Here is a 24,834-nt window from a genome sequence, read left to right as displayed (position 1 = left end):
CTGTCTAATTTCTCTCTCTCTTCCCTCACAAAATCCTCCTCTTCCCCCAATCCTTCCTTCTTTCCCTTCTTTCATTGGTGCTAGGTAGTGATTCATCAAAGTAGAATGTGTTGACACGGGCTAAATTGGCTGCTCTAACCTGATATATAACACAGACCCAGGACATCAAATAACAGAAGTACTACTACTGCTCTCTCTCTCTGCTTCTCTCTATCTCTTTCTCTTTCCTCTCTTCTTCTCCCGCACTCTCTCTCTATCTCTGCTTCTCTCCATCTCTTTCTCTTTCCTCTCTTCTTCTCCCGCTCTCTCTCTCTCTCTCTCTGCTTCTCTCTCTCTTTCTCTTTCCTCTCTTCTTCTCCCGCACTCTCTCTATCTCTGCTTCGCTCCATCTCTTTCTCTTTCCTCTCTTCTTCTCCCTCTCTCTCTCTCTCTCTCTGCTTCTCTCTATCTCTTTCTCTTTCCTCTCTTCTTCTCCCGCTCTCTCTCTATCTCTGCTTCTCTCTATCTCTTTCTCTTTCCTCTCTTCTTCTCCCGCTCTCTCTCTCTCTCTCTGCTTCTCTCTATATCTTTCTCTTTCCTCTCTTCTTCTCCCGCTCTCTCTCTCTCTATCTCTGCTTCTCTCCATCTCTTTCCTCTCTCTTTCTCTCTGTCTGTCTCTGCTATTTCTCACTCTAGCAGTCTCTCTCTCTCTCTCTCTATCTCTCTCTCTCTCTCGCTTTCCTCTTTCCTTTTAATGTAGTGAAATCCATTCTGTTATGGAGCTCAAGGCAACGACAGACTTTCTCTTTCTCTCGCCAAATATAATCTTCCTCTCTAAAGCTCCTCTCTTCTCTGTTCTGTTTGTCCAACCTTTTTCAGGTCAGCGGACACAAAGGATAAAGAAGCAGTGGGGGAAATAGAATCAGGAAATAGGATTTAAAAGGTTTTGCTTGATCATCCTCATGATACACGTCTCATCGCCTCATCCCCGAGATCAAATCAAATTGTATTTGTCACATGCGCCGAATACACCATGAAATGCTTTACTTACGAGCCATTAACCAACAGTGCAGTTCAAGAAAATATTTTCCAAATAGACTAGAGTACCGGTACCGAGTCAATGTGTGGGTGGGGGGGTGGGGGGGGGGGGGGGTGGGGGGGGGGGGGGTACAGGTTGTGGACAAGGTAGAAGTACTTCTGCAAACCATGCAACAGTATGATGCCTTTGATGTATATTCTGAGGGGTTTTATAACGATCATCACCATTCTCCTCCACCACCATCACCTTCCCTCTCCCCCCTCCTTGCCCCCCCCCCCCCCGGTCTCATGGTAATTGACCGTTAATTAACATAAACATGTTTAGCATCTCCAGGCCTCCACACATACTCTACAAGCCATATACAAGCTGCTGATTCACACCTTTGGAACATCTACATTTAAACAGTCTAATAAATAAGTCTAATAAGTCTAATAAATCAATTTAATATGCACCATCACAATAAATCCATTATTTAATTTAGGCAGGTCTGAAGAAGCATTATGATATGAAGAAAATGTATTTCAGAAGAACAGAATAGGAATTGGCCTACTGTATGTTATCTGGCTATGCGCCATGCCATAAAGGCTGTAGGCCTGTTCATTTGGCAGACAAGATATGCTTGTAAGTCATTTTGCCACTATTTTACATTATAAACTGGGTGGTCCGATCCCTGGGGGGAGACATCTTAAATCATTTAAAATATATATTTTTCTGTGTAATATGCGGTAGTCTATGTATTGTGTGCCCAATCATTATTTTAATTCCGTTTTTTTTTTTCAGGATTGTGATCATATATAGGAATATGCATATGAATAAGCACATGCACTGAGTGTCCCAAACATCAGGAACACCTTCCTAATATTGAGTTCCACCCCCTCTTATACCCTCAGTACAGCCTCAACATGGGAAACTGATGAGCGGGAAAAACCCAGCAGCTTTGCAGTTCTTGACACAAACCTGTGTGCCCGGCACCTTCATCTACACTGATTTAAGTGGATTTAACAAGTGACATCAGTTTTTGCCATGAAAAGAACAGGTATTCTTAATGTTTTTTACACTCAGCGTATGCATCAGCTCTAATATGCGAGTAGTGTTTTGAATGAACCATCACCTTAGAAAGTACTGTCCATTTTGTTGTGTTAGGCTTTGGAAAAACATCCACAACTACCAACATCCACAACTACCAACTACCAACATCCACAACTACCAACATCCACAACTACCAACTACCAACATCCACAACTACCAACATCCACAACTACCAACTACCAACATCCACAACTACCAACTACCAACATCCACAACTACCAACATCCACAACTACCAACATCCACAACTACCAACTACCAACATCCACAACAACCAACATCCACAACTACCAACATCCACACCTACCAACATCCACAACTACAACTACCAACATCCACATCCACAACTACCAACATCCAAAGCTAACAACATCCACAACTACCAACATCCACAACTACCAACATCCACAACTACCAACATCCAAAGCTACCAACATCCACAACTACCAACATCCACAACTACCAACATCCAAAGCTAACAACATCCACAACTACCAACATCCACAACTACCAACATCCACAACTACCAACATCCAAAGCTACCAACATCCACAACTACCAACATCCACAGCTACCAACATCCACAACTACCAACATCCACAACTACCAACATCCACAACTACCAACATCCACAGCTACCAACATCCACAACTACCAACATCCGCATCCACAACTACCAACATCCAAAGCTAACAACATCCACAACTACCAACATCCAAAGCTAACAACATCCACAACTACCAACATCCAAAGCTAACAACATCCACAACTACCAACATCCAAAGCTAACAACATCCACAACTACCAACATCCACAACTACCAACATCCACAACTACCAACATCCACAACTACCAACATCCACAACTACCAACATCCAAAGCTACCAACATCCACAACTACCAACATCCACAGCTACCAACATCCACAACTACCAACATCCACAAGTACCAACATCTACAACTACCAACATCCACAACTACCAACATCCACAACTACCAACTACCAACATCGACAACTACCAACATCCATAACTACCAACTACCAACATCCACAACTACCAACATCAACAACTACCAATATCCACAACTACCAACTACCAACATCCACAACTACCAACATCCACAACTATAACTACCAACATCCACATCCACAACTACCAACATCCAAAGCTAACAACATCCACAACTACCAACATCCACAACTACCAACATCCAAAGCTAACAACATCCACAACTACCAACATCCACAACTACCAACATCCAAAGCTACCAACATCCACAACTACCAACATCCACAGCTACCAACATCCACAACTACCAACATCCACAAGTACCAACATCTACAACTACCAACATCCACAACTACCAACATCCACAACTACCAACTACCAACATCGACAACTACCAACATCCACAACTACCAACTACCAACATCAACAACTACCAACATCAACAACTACCAATATCCACAACTACCAACTACCAACATCCACAACTACCAACATCCACAACTATAACTACCAACATCCACATCCACAACTACCAACATCCAAAGCTAACAACATCCACAACTACCAACATCCACAACTACCAACATCCAAAGCTACCAACATCCACAACTACCAACATCCACAGCTACCAACATCCACAACTACCAACATCCAAAGCTAACAACATCCACAACTACCAACATCCACAACTACCAACATCCAAAGCTACCAACATCCACAACTACCAACATCCACAGCTACCAACATCCACAACTACCAACATCCACAACTACCAACATCCACAACTACCAACATCCACAGCTACCAACATCCACAGCTACCAACATCCACAACTACCAACATCCACAAGTACCAACATCCACAGCTACCAACATCTACAACTACCAACATCCACAACTACCAACATCCACAACTACCAACATCCACAAGTACCAACATCCAAAACTACCAACATCCCCAGCTACCAACATCCACAGCTACCAACATCCACAGCTACCATATTTCCACTCAGTTTCAGCCTGTTGTTGAACTTCTTTCTTCAAATTGATCATCCCAGAGAGGTGAGTTATAAAAGAACGCTACTGTTTTGATGAGAATTGTTGTGATTTTCGATTGCTTTTGCATTGATGTCAGAGTGGTAAGAGGGACAATAGAGCCCTGAGTACCAGGCCATTAGGACCTGATGGAGGGAGAATAGAGCCCTGAGTACCAGGCCATTAGGACCTGATGGAGGGACAATAGAGCCCTGAGTACCAGGCCATTAGAACCTGATGGAGGGACAATAGAGCCCTGAGTACCAGGCCATTAGGACCTGATGGAGGGACAATAGAGCCCTGAGTACCAGGCCATTAGGACCTGATGGAGGGACAATAGAGCCCTGAGTACCAGGCCATTAGGACCTGATGGAGGGACAATAGAGCCCTGAGTACCAGGCCATTAGGACCTGATGGAGGGACAATAGAGCCCTGAGTACCAGGCCATTAGGACCTGATGGAGGGACAATAGAGCCCTGAGTACCAGGCCATTAGGACCTGATGGAGGGACAATAGAGCCCTGAGTACCAGGCCATTAGAACCTGATGGAGGGACAATAGAGCCCTGAGTACCAGGCCATTAGGACCTGATGGAGGGACAATAGAGCCGTGAATACCAGGCCATTAGGACCTGATGGAGGGACAATAGAGCCCTGAGTACCAGGCCATTACAACCTGATGGAGGGACAATAGAGCCCTGAGTACCAGGCCATTAGGACCTGATGGAGGGACAATAGAGCCCTGAGTACCAGGCCATTACAACCTGATGGAGGGACAATAGAGCCCTGAGTACCAGGCCATTAGGACCTGATGGAGGGACAATAGAGCCGTGAGTACCAGGCCATTAGGACCTGATGCTCGTTAGTGAGTTGGGTACCACCAACGCATGTCCAGAGTGCCTAAGAGGAGATTACCGTGACTCAAAGGTCACGTGGAATTTTACTGTGGTCATGACTCATGACTGCCGGTGTGGCGGTAATATGGTCACCGCAACAGCCCTACCCCCTCTTCCTCCTCCCACTCCACCCAGCCCTCTCTCCTCACCTGAACGTCCATCTCTCTGAATGTCCACGTGGTGCCAGGCTCCATCATTGACCTTGTTCTGGGTGGCTTTGACCTTGATAGTGCCTGAGCCCATGTCCAGCAGCAGGTACAGTCCTCCATCCAGCAGCTCTACAGCAAAGAAGTCTACTTTGTAGTTCTTCTTCCCTGCTGCGTCCCGCCGGTCCTGGGCCTGGAAATTAGGTGGGGTACTGAGTCTTCTGACTACTGGGAACCAGGCGGGGGTGTAGTATATGACCAATATATCACAACCCCCCTGCGGTGTCTTATTACTATTAAAAACTGCTTAAGAACGTAATTGGAGCAGTAAAAGTACGTTTTGTCATAGCTGTGGTATATCAGACCGTACACCACGGGTATGACAAAACATTTGTTTTCACTGTCAGCCAATCAGCATTAAAGGCTCAAATCACATAGTTTCTAAAAATGAATAAACAGCGTTTATTCTAAAGCTCTACATCAAGGCACCTTTAGCCGAAACCTTGGGCAAATAAATCCACAGCAGGGAAATATGAGTGTGTGACTCTCTTTCACAGTTCTACACTTACTAGAGACAGAACACCAGCACACTGGTAATCTAATCTCACAAACATTTAACGGATCATTAAACCAAAACGTGGGTCTTCAACAGACCTTCATCGGGGTATTTCATTAGTTAGGTTACCTTGCCGTGGGTGAACAGGATGAGTCCGTTGGGCTCTGAGGTCCTGAAGTCAAAGGAGATAGAACCCATTCTCTTGGTGTTCCACTTGGGGAGGCTGAGGTAGGAGTCGGGGCTCTCGAAGTTGATAGGGTCCAGGGTGGCCACGTTCTCACACTTAAACACCACGTCACCCTGGAGCTTCATCTTGGGGTCTACGATGCGGGCCAGACGGGAGAGCTCTAGACGGATGTCATTATTCTTGTAGACCACCTGGAGGGAGTGGAAGAGAATAGAGATCATTAGGGACAATATTCTAGGTCCATATATGGAATAAAGGTATTTGTTTTTTTTTAAACTGTTGTGTAATATGTTGGTCCTCCTCTGAAGATTCAAAGAGCAGCAGACAGGAAAAATAAACTCAATAAGAGGAGAGATGGATAAAAGAAAGAGGGAAACATATCATATTAATATGTACTCGTCATTTTTTCGAGATTTTAGGTTCTATTCCAATGTCAAATGTAGTTTATATGGGGTATTATATGGGTTTTCTCTTAAATGGATTTTTGTATAATATGGGGTTTTATATAACATGTTGGTCGTATTTTAAACACATGAATCCAATATCCATTTTCATTTCCCAGTTTTACTGTAATCTGGCCATATGCAGAAAGATCACATGCTAACAATATGATTGAACACTTGCCTGCACCGCAGGATATGCAAAAGAGCTTTGAGATTTACATAAATTCACTGAAAGCCCACACTAACACACGGTTATATCAACAGCACTGCACTACTTTTGGCCAGCTAATAGCCAAATGACCGATTAGCAACATAATGAACTAAACGTTCAAATTCCGTTGGGGCAAGATCATTTTGCTGTGACAATATCAGTCAAATTAAGGTCCTACATCTGTATGACAAGATCCTTGGATTACTTGCTAAGCACTGGTGCTCTAAGACTGTGCCTGGTCCCAAGTGGCACCCTGTTCCCTACACAGTGCACTACTTTTGACCATGAGAGCCCTATGGGCATGGTTCAAAAGTAGTGCAGTACGTAGGCAATTACAGTAGGTGCCATTTGGGACACAGGCTGATTCCCCAGGGATATCAATGCCCCTGTATATACCACCATCTATTTATTCATGCATAACGTCGCACCAGCAGTACAGTCAAATACAACACAAATGACAGAAAAAAAGAGAGGCAGAATTGTCAATTAAAATCCATTCAGGCGGAAAATTGAAGGTTCTCTTTTTTTTCTCTGCTAAGGAAGAATAAGTCTCTCTCTTTCTCTCTCTCTCTCCTATCTCCTTCCCTCTCTCTCTCCCATCTCCTTCCCTCTGTCTCTCTCTCTCTCCCATCTCCTTCCACCTGTCTCTCTCTCTCTCCCATCTCCTTCCATCTGTCTCTCTCTCTCTCCCAGCTCCTTCCCTCTGTCTCTCTCTCTCCCATCTCCTTCCCTCTCTCTCTCCTATCCCCTTCCCTCTGTCTCTCTCTCTCCCATCTCCTTCCCTCTCTCTCGCTTCTATCTCCTTCCCTCTGTCTCTCTCTCTCCCATCTCCTTCCCCCTCTCTCCTCTCTCTCTCTCTCTCTCTCTCTTATCTCCTTCCCTCAGTCTCTCTCTCTCTCCCATCTCCTTCCCTCTCTCTCCTATCTCCCCCCCCTCTCTCTCTCTCTCTCTCTCTCTCTCCTATCTCCTTCCTTCCCTCTCTATTTCTCTCCTATCTCCTTCTCTCTCTCTCTCTCTCTCTCTCTCTCTCCCTCTCTCACACACTGTCTCTTCCTCCCTCTCCTCTCTCCTCCTTCCTTCCTTCCTTCCCTCTCTATCTTTATCTCTGTCTCTCTCTCTCTCTCTCTCTCTCTCCTTCCCTCTAGCTCACTCTGGTTCTGGTATATAGGGCAGTGTGTGCATGGCAAACAGTAGTAGTAATATTTGAGAACACAGCTGTCAGCAAACAGATTCTGCAGCTCCAGGATTACAGATAATCCTGGAAGATTTGACAGTAGATCAACACAGGGGCCCAGAGACTGGAAGGGAGGGAGGGAGGTAGATAGATAGAAAGATAGAGAAAGAGGGGGGAAGATAGTGAGAGAGAGAGAGAGAGAGAGAAGCAACAAAGAATTAGAGGCAGAGAGAGAGAGATAATTAGATAAGAAAAACATTGGGAAAAGGGGGAGAGAGAGGGGAGAGGAGAAAAAGAGGGAGGGAAAGAGGAGAGGATTAGTGTCCATGTACACTAGGCCACTGTATGTCACTAGGGAGAAGTTGGACAAGGTGGTGTTTGTGTAAAACAACATCTGTAACCAACACTAAACACAGTCTACCTAGGGGTAATTCCACGGGAACGGATTTACGCTGAGACTCACTATGCACAATGGCTGACTTCTCTAAATCATTTTCACAGTAAATAAAACATAAACATTTACTGGAAAAACTGTGCAGATTAAGAAGTTTTGTAACAGAATTACGGTAAAATCTCAACCAGTTTCATTCTGTTACCAGACTTTGTATCTGCACAGTTCGTCCTGTAAATGTGTTTTTTGTAAAATGTTCAGTGGAAATTGTTTAAAGTAGTCATTGTACATATGACATTGAAATCAATGGTTTTTGTTTGGTATACACTACCGGTTAAAAGTTTTAGAACACCTACTCATTCAAAGGTTTTTCTTTATTTTTACTATTTTCTAAATTGTAGAATAATAGTGAAGACATCAAAACTATGAAATAACACATATGGAATCATGTAGTAACCATAAAAAGCATAACTTCCTTTCATGGGCAACGATGCACCAGGCCAGCTAGTTAACATTAGCCTTCTACATCTAGCTACATGTTGAACTTCCATCATCTCAGGCCAGGGGCACAACAACGTATGAATTTATGGTTGGATCACAATCGTCGTTATAATCATTAGCCAGTGCAGAGAATTAAGTAAAACCACAAGTCTAAATCCCGATCTCCATCCATGGCTAATTTAGGAAAGGGTTGATTTTAGCTAGCTAGCTAGCCACCAGAGGGCAATGACACAACGAGATGCAACAATTCAAGTTTTTTCTGTCAGTGAGGTTTAGCATCAAGTGTTATGTGATCGGTGTGAAGCCAAATCCAAATTCACTCAGTTTAGCTCAATACGGATTGGCTATTATAATTTTGTTATTTTTTTATTTTTTTATTGACAATGGAGGCGAAATGCTCACTGGCTTCCCTTACATTCAATGCTATGGGCGGCAACAATGTCATACTCTTTAGGACCAGACAGCATCAGATAGCTAGGATACACATATTGAGACAGAGGGGAGCTGTTTCTTTCGCACGGATGCGTTCTCCAGTGAGATACATTCATCATCTTGCGAATTGAAGGACATTTATGAAACACAGATACATTATTTTGTTTATTTTTTTTCTTGGTCAATTCTTTTTGGGGGGAATCCTGGCTTCCCTGGGCCAACCATGAATACATTGCGCTGACCATTCGGCTTAGTTTGACAGTGAGAAGTGGCCTTTAACCCCACCATTCCTTGCCCCGTTATTCAAGGACACACTAATCCAACACAATCAACAACAATAATAAGGGCGGATAGATACATCTGGTTATGACTGGCTGGACGCTCCATTATGCTCTGCTGGTCAATAACCTAATGGAAATGATGTTAGAAAAGAGAGATTGGCCTCCCCGCACCCCTCATCTCTCCTCTAGCTGCCTTTGTTATGATCTCAGCTTTATTATGCTATCCATAGGCCATCCCTGCTGTCCCCTAGCCAAACGGGCCATTCACAATGCAACCACAGCCTTTAACGTGTCTGATTCTCCATCCCTGCTCCTCCATCTCTCATCCTTCTCCAGCTCTCCTCCTCCTCCTTTGCCCCATTTTCCTCCTCTCTCCATCTTCCTCCTCTCTCCTCGTCCTTGTCTCCCTCTCCCTCCTCCTCCAGCTCTCCTCTCTCCTCCTCTTCCTCCTCCATTTCCCCCTTCTCTCTCCATCTCTCTCCTCGACCTCTCCGCTTACATTTCCTCCTTCTCTCTCCACATCTCTCCCTTCCTCCCTCGGTGGCTGCCTCTATCTCTCTCCCCCTCCCCCCTGTCCTCTTTTTCTCTCTACCTGCCTGCCTGCCTCTCTCTCTACTTGCCTCCCTGCCTTCCTCTGCCTGCCTCACTGCCTCCCTCTTTACATACCTCCCTCCCTCTCTCCTTCCGATGATTTTGACTTAGTATTCATAAGAGGGAGGAATAAAGACACAGGCCAGTCCCCACAGCTACATTTAAAGAAGTAAACACACACACACACCACTGTGTTTAAGCTAGCTAGAGGACTCAATCCCATCTCTCCAGAGAGCGGTGAGAGTAATGAAAACAAAACAGAGCTAGATCGATGGTACAATGAGCCTGTGTGTAAATATGATTTGAAATTGGATGACAGCAGGGATTAGGGATTTGAAAGGAGGTGTATGATCCAGATCAAATGTGATATAATAAGCATTATTGGAAATCATTATTCTTATTCCTGGGTGGGGGTGATGAAATTGATTGTCGTTGTGTGGGTGAATAGGGGTGTCATTAAGATGAATTTCTGAGGTTATTGTAACAATAGCTCATCTAGGTGGAGGCTGTAGGGATTTCACAGCGTTACATTACAGTAAGATATACTGGCTTTAGAAAAGCAAAGGCCACATGGTATTAGGCCTGTTTCCCGACCCCAGATTCATCCCAGTTCCCCAGACAAAGACAGGGCACAAAGCTATGTATGTATTATGGGTGTGTGGGGCTAGCTTTACAGAGAGACAGAGGTCACATACGTGTGTGTCTCTCTATGGCAAAGCTTGCTGGGTATACCCTCAGGGGTCAGAGGTCAGAGGCCAGAGGAGCATCCTATGAAGCATTTAGCTGTGTCTGTGCCTCTGACAAAATACACTGTAGGATTTGTGCTGTGTGTGATTCATGTTACAAAACAGAAATGAGCAGAGATGAAAAAAAGCTTTGGTGAAAATACAACATGGCTGATGATGCCTTTTAGGATGACGAGGGCAGTATGTTCATCCGAAATGCCAAATGTTGGTCTCTCCCTCTCCCTCCCTCTTCCTAATACCTTCCATCCCTCCATCCCTGCATCTCTTTCACTTCCTCCTTCCACAAACTGGGTGACAGTATAGCAGGCTCAAGAGAGTTGAGCTGCAATACAAGATGCTTCCGTTGAGCACTAGCCTGCCTGTCTTGGCGCTGGTGCCCTGTGGATGCCAGGAGGCATGGCCTCCACCGCTACCGCCTCTGATCACTGGCTTACGTCACGTGACTGCTGGCCCACATGGCTGAGCACAAGGGGGATGGAGGCATGACGCTATCGTCCCTATGCCTAGGGGGGTGGAGGAGTGCAGAGGAAGTAGAGAAGAGAGGAGGACAATACCGTAGCATCCTCTTTTATTCCCAGGCAGCGAGTGAGGGAGGGCGGAAAGGAGGGAGAAAGGGATGGCAGAAGGGAGGGTGGGATTCAATGCTATCGATCAGCTCTTTCTCTGTGGAGCGGTGGAGCTTAGCTGTACTCTGTCGGTTTACTCTTCAAAGAAAAAAGAGAGAGTGAGAGAGAGAGTGTGTGAGAGAGAGAGAGAGAGAGAGTGAGAGAAGCTAGGCAGGGATGAGTCTAACCCCCCCTTCTCTTGACCCACTCTATCCCTCCTTAATCCTCTGTTACAGCTCTGGCCTGACATTAGAAAAGCAGTGGAAGAGAAAGACACTGATGAAGCGTGATCTAACCATCCAGCCAGTGGGCCCAAATTAACTGAATCATCGCTCATCAGCTGTATACAGAGCAGGAGAGGGAGGGAGGAGGGAGGAAGGGAGGAGGGCTGGACAGACAGACAGACAGACAGCAAGGAAGAAAGAGGCAATTAAAGCAATATGGAGAGAGAGAGAGAGAGACTAGAGTGAGAGAGAGAGAGAGACTAGAGAGAGAGAGAGAGAGAGAGAGAGAGAATGGCAATGTGTAATCAAGCAGAGCCAAGGCAGGGTGGGCATGGTTGTAAGGGTCGTACCCTGCAGTCAGTCAAGCCAGGGTTGGCATGCAGTAGAATGCGCCATGATGGTCTGCGTCCCAAATGGCACTCTATTCACTATACAGTGCACTACTTTTGACCAGAGCCCCATGGGCCCTGGTCAAAAGTAGTGCACTAAATATGAAATAGGGTAGCATTTGGGACATAACCTATGACTCCTCACTCCCCCAGTCACATGGTGATTCATTATAATGCTGTAGAGGTAATCACTCTGTAAACAGATTAAGGGGCGGACTGGGACCAGGAATTGACCCTGGCATTTCTAACACACCAGATCTTTCAGATCTTCAAACCGGCCCATTTTTTTCCTTGAGAACCCCATTATTAGCCAGATAATTATAATTTTGCGCAAAAACTGAAGTTAGACAGGCTCACTGGGGAAAAAATGGACCAGCCCAGCTGGCATTTGTCCGAAATGCTAGATGGCCAGTCCGCCCCGGGGTCTTATGAGGAACAGGGTCTTAGGCCTATTTTCCCGACTCCAGATTAATCACAGCCCCCTCAGTCATTCTCAATGGATACTCATGTTTTTGTGAATCTTATAAGCAGTCTGTGGCATAGACCTACCCTCAGAAAGTCAAGAATGGAAAGGCTTTGGCTAAGTTCCTCCCTGACTACATTGCAGACACATGCCAAGTCTTACAACTCCTGGATACGTATTCAACATTTCAGCTAACCACATATGATATAGCGATCTGATGTACAACTGAATGCATTCATCTGAAATATGTCTTCCGCATTTAACCCAAACCCTCTGAATCAGAGAGGTGTGGACATAATCGACATCCACGTCTTCGGTGCCCGGGGAACAGTGGGTTAACTGCCTTGCTCAGGGGCAGAACTACAGAATTTTACCTTGTCAGATCGGGGACCTTTCGATTACTGTCCCAACGCTCTAACGATGGGTGTGTGCGCAGTGGTGTAGGGTGATTGGTAGAGTTGCTTTTGCGTCCAATCCCTCAGAAGTTACACTAAAGTTTAAGAACACCTACTCATTCATGGTTGTTCTTTATTTTTACTATTTTCTACATTGCAGAATAATAGTGAAGACATCAAAACTATGAAATAACACATATGGAATCATGTAGTAAACCTCCAAAAAGTGTTAAACAAATCAAAATATATTTTATATTTGAGATTCTTCAAATAGCCACCTTTTGTCTTGATGACAGCTTTGCACACTCTTTGAATGTTCAAAATCATAGTGTTAGCACACTTTAAAAGCCTCCAAGGATAAGTTGTTCAAAATCATAGTGTTAGCACACTTTAAAGGCCTCCAAGGATAAGTTGTTCAAAATCATAGTGTTAGCACACTTTAAAATCCTCCAAGGATAAGTTGTTCAAAATCATAGTGTTAGCACACTTTAAAAGCCTCCAAGGATAAGTTGTTCAAAATCATAGTATTAGCACACTTTAAAAGCCTCCAAGGATAAGTTGTTCAAAATCATAGTGTTAGCACACTTTAAAAGCCTCCAAGGATAAGTTGTTCAAAATCATAGTGTTAGCACACTTTAAAAGCCTCCAAGGATAAGTTGTTCAAAATCATAGTGTTAGCACACTTTAAAAGCCTCCAAGGATAAGTTGTTCAAAATCATAGTGTTAGCACACTTTAAAAGCCTCCAAGGATAAGTTGTTCAAAATCATAGTGTTAGCACACTTTAAAAGCCTCCAAGGATAAGTTGTTCAAAATCATAGTGTTAGCACACTTTAAAAGCCTCCAAGGATAAGTTGTTCAAAATCATAGTGTTAGCACACTTTAAAAGCCTCCAAGGATAAGTTGTTCAAAATCATAGTGTTAGCACACTTTAAAAGCCTCCAAGGATAAGTTGTTCAAAATCATAGTGTTAGCACACTTTATAAGCCTCCAAGGATAAGTTGTTCAAAATCATAGTGTTAGCACACTTTAAAAGCCTCCAAGGATAAGTTGTTCAAAACAGGTCATTTCTTGCTAGCCACAGCAGTCAACACAGCAGTCAGCAGTAGTTGTTTAGCTTTCTGACACACCTGTTCTTAGGTATTGTTGTTCTGTTCCGTGATCTAAGACCAGGTGTACTCCTTAGTCAGATTCCGTTGCAAAATATTTTGTCTGTTGCAAACGTAAAATGGCTCTCAGAATTTAAAACCCCTCTCATGATCTCACTTCTCTCGTTCCAGATTATACAGTGCATTCGGAAAGTCTTCAGACCCCTTGACTTTTTTCCACATTTTGTTATGTTACAGCCTTATTCTAAAATGGACGCAATCGTTTTTTTTTCATCAATCTACAAACAATACCCCATAATGAGAAAGAAAAAACGTCTCTGCAGATTCTCTCAAGCTCTGTCAGGTTGGATGGGGAGCGTCGATGCACAGCTTTTTTCAGATCTCTCCAGAGATGTTCGATTGGGTTCAAGTCCGGGCTCTGGCAGAGCCACATTAAGAGACTTGTCCCGAAGCCACTCATGCGTTGTCTTGGCTGTGTGCTTAGGGTCGTTGTCCTGTTGGAAGGTGACCCTTCGCCCCAGTATGAGATCCTGAGAGCTCTCGAGCAGGTTTTCATCAAGGATCTCTTTTCTTGCTCTTTTTCATCTTTCTCTCGATCCTGACTAGTCTCCCAGTCCCTGCCTGGGATGCTGCCACCACCACGCTTCACCATAGGGATGGTGCCTGGTTTCCTCTAGATGTGAAACTTGACATTCAGGCCAAAGAGTTCCATCTTGGTTTCATCAGACCAGAGAATCTTGTTTCTCATGGTCTGAGAGTCCTTTATGTGCCTTTTGGCAAACTCCAAGTGGGCTGTCATGTGCCTTTTACTGAGGAGTGGCCACTCTACCATAAAGGCCTGATTGGCCACTCTACCATAAAGGCCTGATTGGCCACTCTACCATAAAGGCCTGATTGGCCACTCTACCATAAAGGCCTGATTGGCCACTCTACCATAAAGGCCTGATTGGCCACTCTACCATAAAGGCCTGATTGGTGGAGTGCTGCAGAGATGGCTGTCCTTTTAGAAGGTTCTCCCATTTCCACAGAGGAGCTCTGTCAGAGTTAAAATTGGGGTCTTGGTCACCTCTCTGACCAATACCCTTTTCCCCCAATTGCTCAGTTTTGCTGGGCGGCCAGCTCTGGGAAAGTCTTGGTGGTTCCAAATTTCTTCCATTTAAGAATGATGGAGGCCACCGTGTTCAGATCTGTGCCTCGACACGATCCTTTCTCAGAGCTCTACGGACAATTCCTTCGACCTCATGGCTTGGTTTTTGCTCTGACATGCACTGTCAACTGTGGGACCTAATATAGACAGGTGTGTGCCTTTCCAAATCATGTCCAATCAATTGAGTTTACCACAGGTGGACTCCAATCTAGTTGTAGAAACATCTCAAGGATGATCAATGGAAACAGGATGCACCTGAGCTCAATTTCGAGTCTCATAGCGAAGGGTCTGAATTATGCGATATTGTTATTATGCACTTTGTCATTATGCGGTATTGTTATTATGCACTTTGTCATTATGCGGTATTGTCATTATGCACATTGTCATTATGCGGTATTGTCATTATGCACATTGTCATTATGCGGTATTGTCATTATGCACATTGTCATTATGCGGTATTGTTATTATGCACATTGTCATTATGCGGTATTGTCATTATGCACATTGCCATTATGCGGTATTGTCATTATGCGGTATTGTCATTATGCGGTATTGTCATTATGCGGTATTGTCATTATGCGGTATTGTCATTATGCACATTGTCATTATGCGGTATTGTCATTATGCGGTATTGTCATTATGCGGTATTGTCATTATGCGGTATTGTCATTATGCACATTGTCATTATGCGGTATTGTCATTATGCACATTGTCATTATGCGGTATTGTCATTATGCGGTATTGTCATTATGCGGTATTGTCATTATGCGGTATTGTCATTATGCGGTATTGTCATTATGCGGTATTGTCATTATGCACATTGTCATTATGCGGTATTGTCATTATGCGGTATTGTCATTATGCGGTATTGTCATTATGCGGTATTGTCATTATGCGGTATTGTCATTATGCACATTGTCATTATGCGGTATTGTCATTATGCGGTATTGTCATTATGCGGTATTGTCATTATGCGGTATTGTCATTATGCACATTGTCATTATGCGGTATTGTCATTATGCACATTGTCATTATGCGGTATTGTCATTATGCGGTATTGTCATTATGCGGTATTGTCATTATGCGGTATTGTCATTATGCGGTATTGTCATTATGCACATTGTCATTATGCGGTATTGTCATTATGCGGTATTGTCATTATGCATATTGTCATTATGCGGTATTGTCATTATGCGGTATTGTCATTATGCGGTATTGTCATTATGCGGTATTGTCATTATGCGATATTGTCATTATGCGGTATTGTCATTATGCAATATTGTCATTATGCGGTATTGTCATTATGCGGTATTGTCATTATGCGGTATTGTCATTATGCGGTATTGTCATTATGCGGTATTGTCATTATGCGGTATTGTCATTATGCGATATTGTCATTATGCGGTATTGTCATTATGAGGTATTGTCATTATGCGGTATTGTGTGTAGCTTGATGAGGATAATTTAACATGTATATTTTTTAGAACAAGGCTGTAACATAACACAATTTGGAAAAAGGGAATGGTTCTGAATACTTTCCGAACGCACAGTATGTGTGTGTTGTTGTTGTTGTTTTTAATATAAAACTCGAATTCTGAACTTTAAGCCTCTGGTCAGAATTATTCATTATTCAAGTATTCAACACATCAGCAGCAGATTAGTCCAGAAGTTGGACCAAAGGCATCCATGGACCAATCCTGTGTTGAGTTACCGATGGACAAAAGTGTGTTCCCTTTTCAGATGCCCCCGTTGCTGCTTTCATCACAATGACACATTGTAGTTACACAATTTCTTGACTTTTTGGTAGTGATGGGAAATTGAGGTTGTCTGAAGCTTTTGGGTTTTTCACCAAATTGTGTCGAAAAACAGTTCATTGCTCAACGCTTTTAACATAATGCTCATTAGGGACATATGTTGGTCAGGAATAAACATGTTTGATGTTTATATAGAAGTTTATAATTTTTTTTTCGCTAAATCCATCAAAACTTCGTGGCGCAATGGATAGGTCCGATTATTAATAAACTAAAGTTAGTTTGAATGTGAGGTTCGCCTGCGTACCTTTTTGCCCATTTCTAAATCGTTTTTTAAATGTGCATTTGTGGTATTATTTAGGACGCTGGAGACAAAAGATTATCATAGACTACAGTAAAATTAACAAACTATTTGAACAACAATGTGCAGATAGTGTGGTTTCACAGGGGAAAAAAAGTATCCTGTTGCTGTGGTATCTGATTAGTTCCTAATCCTTGACTCTAGCCAATGAGCTACCGTTCAGGTGGCGTGTGATAAAAAGTGCATTTGTGAATCATGTCCAGTACAGGTCGGCGTTTGAAAGCAACTTGGCATCAGAGATGCACCAGCGTGCTGATACTGACGATTGTGTCGGCACTGATGTTCTGTTTACATAGCAGGTTAGGATAGTAAGTTAGTCAATTAACGTAGTTAGTGAATTAACGTAGTTAGTGAATTAACGTAGTTAGTGAATTAACGTAGAAGGTTAGGAGAACTAAAGCAGCAGGTTAGGTGAATTTACCTCGACTAACCGGTACCACCTCACATTGACTCTCTACCGGTACCCCCTGTAAATAGCCTCGTTATTGTCATTTTATTGTTGCTCTTATATTTTTAACTTTAGTTTATTTAGTCAATGTTTTTCTTAGCTCTTATTTTCTTAAAACTTCATTGTTGGTTAAGGGCTTGTAAGTGAGCATTTCATGGTTAGGTCTACCTACACCTGTTGTATTCGGCGGATGTGACAAATAACATTTTATCTTATTTTCATTTGTGTAGCAGGTTAGGTGAATGAGGTTAAGGTTAGGAAAAGGGTTAGGGTTTAAAGCTCTGCATGGCAATGCGATGTCTGCAGTGGCCATACAGCATAATTTACTGCGATGCAGCCTCCGCAGACGTCAGGGCTTTCATACTTATTAAGCTTAGCGGAGCAGAGCAGAGCTGTTATGAAGGAAGATGTCAAGGAAGTGAGTTTGTGTTTATACAGGACGTACTGCCCCCACCTATCGTCAACCAATCATGTCAACGCGGAGCTATACTGTACTATACGGAGCCCTCGGCGTTGTTACAAAAGTTGATACGCGCACAGTGATGCTGTATAGAGCTTGATTTGGCTACTGCATGCCCAGTTTAAGCATAAATGAGCTTTTAGGCTTAGCTACAATGCTACTGTTGTCAAAACTGTTATCCCTGACGCGACCACTAGACAGAGCTGTAGGCCTTCTCCATCTAGGCACAACGGTAAACAAACCATCTGTGGGGACAAACATCAGGATCATAACACAGGTTGTCTTTGTTGCACAGCTCAGATGTTTGTTATATCGTATGGATACCATAGGGATGTGGTGAGAACACTTAGGGCTCGTTTCTCTGCCCAGTCGTTGCTGACGCATGCCAAATCTTACAATGCCTAGATAGGTATTGAACTATCAACTAACACATCATATGTTATAGCAAACTGGTCCCCGACGGCACAGCTGCACCAGTTTCAACTGTTCTGCCTGCGGCTATAGAACCCTGACCTGTTCACCGGACCTACTACCGTGTCCCGGACCTGCTGTTTTCGACTCTCTCTCTAACGCACCTGCTGTCTCTAACTCTGAATGATCGGCTATGAAAAAACCAAATGACATTTACTCCTGAGGTGCTGACCTGTTGCACCCTCTACAATCACTGTGATTATTATTATTTGACCCGGCTGGTCATCTATGAACGTTTGAACATCTTGGCCACGTTCTGTAATAATCTCCACCCGGCACAGCCTGAAGAGGACTGGCCACCCCTCAGAGCCTGGTTCCTCTCTAGGTTTCTTCCTAGGTTCCTGCCTTTCTAGGGAGTTTTTCCTAGCCACCGTGCTTCTACACCTGCATTGCTTGCTGTTTGGGGTTTTAGGCTGGGTTTCTGTACATCACTTTGTGACATCAGCTGATGTAAAAAGAAAAAAAAAAAAAGGGCTTCATAAATACATGTGATTGATTGATTGAGTCGATGACGTGGCGCGCAACCATTGGTTGATGTATGAAACGTTTGAGCTGGGGATTGCGACCTTATCCAACATAGAATGGCACAGATAACGGTCGTGTTTCCCCTGCGCAGATGCTGCATTCATCAACCAATGGTTGCGTGCCACGTTATCGACTGTGTCATCGACTGACAGTTTGCTATAACATGTGATGTGGTTAGCTGATGCGTAAAATACCTATCAAGGCTTTGTCAAATCTGGCATGCATCAGCAAGACCCGTGCAGAGGAACCTGCCCAAGATGTGCCAATTAAAGCCCAATCAGGGCCTTATCCAGCCCAGGTGTGCAGCCTGGTTGGTTGTTAAAAACTACCTCAGTTTCATCAATTGTAGCATAGCAGAGGAACATGCCCCTCTAACATACAGAGTTAAATTAGTTATTGGTGTGGGCTTTATGATGGCAACCATTCTCAGGGTAACGTTAAAGCTGCTGATGTTGTTCTTACTGGTGGTAAACTTCATCTCTCCTGCTTTTCCACATACTTACAGCACTGACCCATGGCAACGACAACTTCCAAGCCGAATGCCCCAAATTGGCATTCATCTGCCCTTTAAACAGCATCAAGGCCACCAACAATCCATTTCCAGACCAGATCCAGTGAAAACTGTTGCTGTGAAATGCTTTTCAGACTACGTGGAGATAGTAGTGAATGCTGATTTGTTTAAAATTGGTACGCTTATCGACATGGCTGACCTGCGCCTTGGAGTTGAACAGTACCAAGCTCAAGAGTCCTGTAGGGCTACAGTTTCAGCAGCCGGAGATGAGTACAGAATATTTGCAGCACTATCGGACTGTGGAACCAAGCATATGGTAAGCACGGCGAAATTGTTTCAATAGTTGACTTCTCGGAATGACCTCTTAGTTTCTGCGTTGTGACTCCACAGCTGAACGAGAACTCCTTGATCTACACAAACCACCTCAGATATACACCCAGTAACACTCCAGATGGGGTTATTAGAATGGATGGCGCTGTAATCCCAATTGAGTGTCACTATGAAAGGTGAGTTTAGGCTATACTGTTGTATTGTGATTTGGCCTACTGGTTTGTCTTAATTCTGTGCTTTTTGTTTCAGGAAGTACAGTTTGAACAGTGTCCCTCTCCAGTCGACCTGGATCCCCTTTACCGCCACAGTGTCTGCTGAGGACACCCTGCAGTTCTCCTTGATGCTCATGACAAGTGGGTGTATGTAAATCCTGGGCTGCATTGGGCAGAGCCACAACTGCCCCTCTGACATGCAGAATATAGAATCACTTCAGACCTCTTTTTTAATTGGTAACAATTCTATCAGGAATGTTCGATGCACTTTGCCTATTAAATATGGCCCTGTTAACAATCCCCTCAATTTTATTCATTTTAACCCCTTCATAGACGTTAACTACTTTTAGTGCTTATTGACGGTAGTATCTTCTGGCCGGGTTTGTTGTAAGTGTCCCGACACTTGTTCTTGTAAGATCCTATTGGTATGTTCTCTCTGCATGGTAGTTTGGGAACGCATGTTACATCTTCTGCCGTTGTAGGAAAGATGAATCCTTAAAAATGCTCAGTTCAATTGGGGAAACTGGGGCCCTGAATGTGAACTCGACGCTTGCTGTTGGAAACATAAGGAATGTGTTCATCAGTGAAATCATTTTCAAAAGGTTAAATTGCTCCACCTTCATATTACTACACTTTATATGGCTATATTTCCATGTTGCATCGCTTGTTTACGTAAAACGTACCTGTGCTAATTACCCATCTGCGTCTCCAAACACCTGTAAGCGGAAGATGGATGCCACAAACGTGTTACCACTGAAAAATACTGTTGGCTGCAACTTAACATTGCAGTTGTGAAATGATTTGGATGTGATACACCATGAGGTTTAAGTACATAGAATGTTAAGGCTGCCCGAGCCAATTTGCCTTAATGCATGTAAGGTCCTTGGACTACATGGAGTCAAGTTGGGCTCATTCAGTCCATTTTTGGGATTACCTTCTGGCACTTCCTGTCCAGGTAACTGGCTTTATGAGCGGGGTTCGGGAGTCTACTTCCTGGGTGATCCCATCAACGTGGAGGTGTCTGTCAGGCTCGTTCACCACACCAGGCTCAGGGTCTTTGTTAGCAGCTGCGCGGCAACACTGGACCCAGACTGGAACTCTGTCCCCAGATACGTCTTCATTGAAAATGATGGGTAAGGGGGGTAGTAACCTAAAGAGCCTACCTAGAATGATAGTTCTCCAGCTGTCCCTATGAAAATATTTCCCCTTAATGGTGGTTGGGGGCTTCTTTGTTTGGTACCAAGGAAGATGAACTAAACCCCAATATCTAGTTTTGTATTTATCTCCCCTCCAGGTGCTTGATGGATTCCCAGTTGCCTGGCTCCAACTCCAGGTTCATGCGTAGAACCCAGGACGACAAGCTCCGCTTCCACATTGATGCCTTTAGGTTCCACCAGGAGGACAGGGCGGAGGTGAGGGCAATGTTTTAAAAAACAGATGTTTGAGAGAACATCATGGGTACTGTAGCTGGTACACGATGCTACAGTAATATAACTTACTGCCATTGTTGGCTACTGTGAATCTGCATTTTGCTCGTCCTGTTTTTCAGCTGTACATCACATGCCACCTTATGGCAGTCCCTGTCATGGACCATGCAGAGCCTAGCAACAAGGCATGCTCCTTCATCGATGGCAGGTATGAGGTCTGACTTTACTTAGCTACTGGGCTGTGACTTGTCCACTGGACTACTACAGTATTTGTTAAAATGGTGTGTTCTGGGTACATGACTAAATCTTCTTGCAGGTGGAAGTCTGCCGACGTGAATGATTTGCTATGTGGCCGTTGTCCAAGTCTGAATAGCCAGAAGGTGGTCGCTCCAGCACGCCGTCCCCTCAGTGAAAGATTAGGCAGTAGCCCACCAGAACCTCGTGGCTACCACAGCAAACACCCAGCCTCTGGTGACCACTGGAGGAGTGGGATGAAGACCAATAAAGGTATATTTGGCATCTTAATCCCCGTTTCTTGCTGCCTCATAATGGGGTTTGAGGGGAGGGACCTTCTGCTCCAATAGGGTTGATGAGATGCTAGTAATTTAGGAGACTGAGTGTCTTGACTGCAAATGTGTTGGTGAGAGGTTTGACTGTCATTTTAGTGTGGGAACAGCATGCTACTTTGGGCCCAGTGATTGTCTTCCCAACCAAACAGAAGGGTTCACTTCTATCACCACGGACAAAAGAAGTTGTCCATCCACATGGCTTCCCCTCTGCTACAGACAACGCAAGGCCTGCATCACCTAGCAGTCGTTGGAAGAGTGGAATGGACTTCAAGAGAGGTACTTTGACTTTTTGCAATGGTAGGATCTTATTCCTTATGTTGTGCACTACCTACAGCCATAGTTTTGAAAACCTGCCCCTGGGTAACAGTAACTAAGGTCTGGTTTAATTGACTGACTCTTTTGGAAGCGAATTTCAGATGGGTAACTCACAACAAGGCAAACATCCCAATTATGCAGGGAGTACCTTTTGTAGTGGTTTTAGTGAAGGTAGTTGATACAAACTAGCTACTCGTAGTAATTAAAAAGAACATTTGATCGCTCATCTTGTTAGCTATTTTGTATTTTATTAAAGGGAAGGCAGTGACTTCCTCTATGCTAAACTGACGTATTATGTACAGACATGTTAAGCCAATAGAAGGCAACCGCGATGTCTAGCCTATTGCCCAGACCATGAGGTGCTGGTCAAAAGTAGTGCACTCTAAAGGGAATAGGGTGCCATTTCAATGTCTTCATTTGTATATAGGCTAGCTACAGTAGCTGTTAATTGTACTTTTTTAATTCTAGGACCTTATTTCGGCCAGTTGCAAAATGCGGGTGGTCATGGACCCAATAAACATGGTTTTGTTAGCTCTGCAACGTATGACGGCATCATCAGGCAGAAATAACTGATTGAGCAAAGAGGTAATTACATTTCTTAACTGGTTTGCATGTATGATAATTGCATATAGGGTCTCTGCTAAATAGTCTGTTCTCAGAGCTGGAGCCCACCCCAGATCCTCAGTTGAATCCTACCCCTGAGCCCATTGGAGCAAAGATGACCAGAGATTACTCATGGTAAGGGTATGCATGGGATCATGGTACTGTCATTTAGAGGGAAGGATCCTGCTCCTGACACTTTGGGAAGCAGGTTAGTGTTTATTGGGATGACTCAGCTCTGCAGTGGTCACTAGCAGGCACAGCCATAATCATTAAATATGCATTTTAAACTTAACATTATCCACACTGCTAACCCTAATGCCTAACCTTAGGACACAAGCTTCATTCATTTTAACAATAGACCATTTACTTTGTAGCTGGCACATCTAGCAGATATTGCTCAGGTCTGCTTCCAGGACAAGACTCATCCCAATAAATGTCAACCTGCACATAGCAATTCCCAGTATTACTTGTGCATATCGACCTCGGGACTTCATCTGCGCTTTTGTGGTTTCAAAAAGCACTTATGACATGTTCCCAGTCCGCTAACACTTATTTTTATAGAACTGGAAGTTGACGTTGCTGTGGTGACCACATTTGGTCTAGCAGCACTCCAACTCACTGAGGGATGTCCTGAAGTCCCAGCACAAGGTTGAGCCTACAACTACCAAATGACCTCTGCACTTTCCTCACATCTGTTCCTGATGAGGTCAACAATGCTGAGAACTCAACCTGTGATACCAAACACCAAGGGGACACTCAAAGGAACAAGATCAACCCAAGTGGTGACTGTCAACATCACAAAAATAAATTGAAGCTACTTTGACTGATTTGTTTTTTCTGTCTTTACCTTATCCACTACATCTAGAGTAATATGAAGTCTTGCCTTCATTTGTTAAAGTGAATGTCAGCTATAGGCTCCTCTGTTGCTGAAGGAATTTCTAGTGTGGTGATTGAATGTAATACGGTCAACGTTATGTACAGGTAACTTTTTTATAAGTGAGCTCAGCTTCAGTGGTAGTCAGGGCTGCATCTGAAGAGTTGCCCTATCTCCAGTCCTGGGTTAATATGAATCTGGTTCACAGGTCCCTGATCAATTCCTAGGGGATTTGGGCTTACATTGTGAACGCCAGCACTAGAGGGTCTTATGAACCAGCAATCAACACAGACCCCTTTATTTTTAACTCATTAACCAGACTGTTTTTGAACAGAAGTTAGCTGGGCTAAATGGCCAGTTCCTGGATAGACTTACATTGCTGCGGGAGGTTAGCAACCAACTACATAATTGTGTCATCTGTGCATGACAGTGTTGGAAGAGAATCAAATATCCCAGTAAAGTAATGACCTCTCCCAACTAGTGCCTTATACTATATAAACATTCTAGAGGCCACTCATTTGAGCTATTAGTGTCCCCTTGCTCTCTGCTACATCGCATCTTAAACCTAAATGATATACCATTGAGTAACTTAGATTCCTCAAAAGCTTAGTAAAACCGTGGTACCCAATCAGAACCCCCAGAAATGAGCTTGTCACTCATTTGTAAAAGTAAAACACTGTCTAGCCTCGCCAGTCATCTTGATATGGCCATCCCTGTATCAATAGCGGTTACATTTTCCAAGTCCCATCCCTCAGGTGTTTACTAAATCAGTGATGGGGGTGTTGCTGCTGTTCGAAACTGCAGATTGCCCTCTTAAGGTTGGCCGGGCTCTGACTGTCACCTCATTGCTGGTCCTTCCCCTGCCCTTCAGCCAGCTGAACAAAGGAGACACTAATTTGGGTGATTAGTCGGCCGGTCTGGTCAGGCAGAACACCTCCCTCACA

At 43.9% G+C, this 24,834-nt stretch overlaps 2 protein-coding genes across 13 annotated transcripts in view; one reads left to right on the top strand and one right to left on the bottom strand.

The window, feature by feature from the left end:
• Nucleotides 1-24,834, bottom strand: part of LOC110529758 (neurexin-3b) — a 526,672-nt gene that overhangs the window by 382,747 nt on the left and 119,091 nt on the right. For all 11 annotated transcript variants that reach the window (XR_005052850.1, XM_036985244.1, XM_036985245.1 and 8 more), the window contains 2 exons: nucleotides 5,876-6,124; nucleotides 5,194-5,383 (listed from right to left, as the gene is read on the bottom strand). Coding sequence is in view for 10 of the 11 variants with exons in the window: in XM_036985244.1 (XP_036841139.1) it covers nucleotides 5,194-5,383; nucleotides 5,876-6,124 (439 nt within the window). In the remaining variant the exon portion in view is untranslated. The remainder of the gene's footprint in view (nucleotides 1-5,193; nucleotides 5,384-5,875; nucleotides 6,125-24,834) is intronic.
• Nucleotides 19,385-23,839, top strand: LOC110529760 (zona pellucida sperm-binding protein 3). 2 transcript variants are annotated; one of them, XM_021612266.2, is made up of 11 exons: nucleotides 19,385-19,876; nucleotides 19,951-20,066; nucleotides 20,140-20,243; nucleotides 21,058-21,235; nucleotides 21,397-21,514; nucleotides 21,652-21,737; nucleotides 21,846-22,036; nucleotides 22,195-22,374; nucleotides 22,882-22,998; nucleotides 23,073-23,151; nucleotides 23,578-23,839. In XM_021612266.2, exons 1-9 carry the CDS (start codon nucleotides 19,460-19,462, stop codon nucleotides 22,980-22,982), a joined length of 1,491 nt encoding a protein of 496 aa, XP_021467941.2. In that variant the 5' UTR covers nucleotides 19,385-19,459; the 3' UTR covers nucleotides 22,983-22,998; nucleotides 23,073-23,151; nucleotides 23,578-23,839. The 2 variants fall into 2 exon arrangements, with proteins under 2 accessions (XP_021467941.2, XP_021467939.2); XM_021612264.2 differs by having other exon boundaries at nucleotides 20,140-20,249.

The sequence above is a fragment of the Oncorhynchus mykiss genome, chromosome 8 (genome assembly GCF_013265735.2).
Source record: "Oncorhynchus mykiss isolate Arlee chromosome 8, USDA_OmykA_1.1, whole genome shotgun sequence".
Classification (NCBI taxonomy): domain Eukaryota; kingdom Metazoa; phylum Chordata; class Actinopteri; order Salmoniformes; family Salmonidae; genus Oncorhynchus; species Oncorhynchus mykiss.
Note: the sequence above shows the minus strand (reverse complement) of the source record. Positions and strands in the feature narration are given on the sequence as shown.

Excerpts from the sequence above, each read along its gene's own strand:
- LOC110529760 (XM_021612264.2), top strand. The coding sequence starts at position 19,460 with ATGATGGCAACCATTCTCAGGGTAACGTTAAAGCTGCTGATGTTGTTC. Across the intron at positions 20,067-20,139 it reads ATTGAGTGTCACTATGAAAG|GAAGTACAGTTTGAACAGTG; the intron begins GTGAGTTTAGGC and ends TTTTTGTTTCAG. Across the intron at positions 21,738-21,845 it reads TGCTCCTTCATCGATGGCAG|GTGGAAGTCTGCCGACGTGA; the intron begins GTATGAGGTCTG and ends ATCTTCTTGCAG.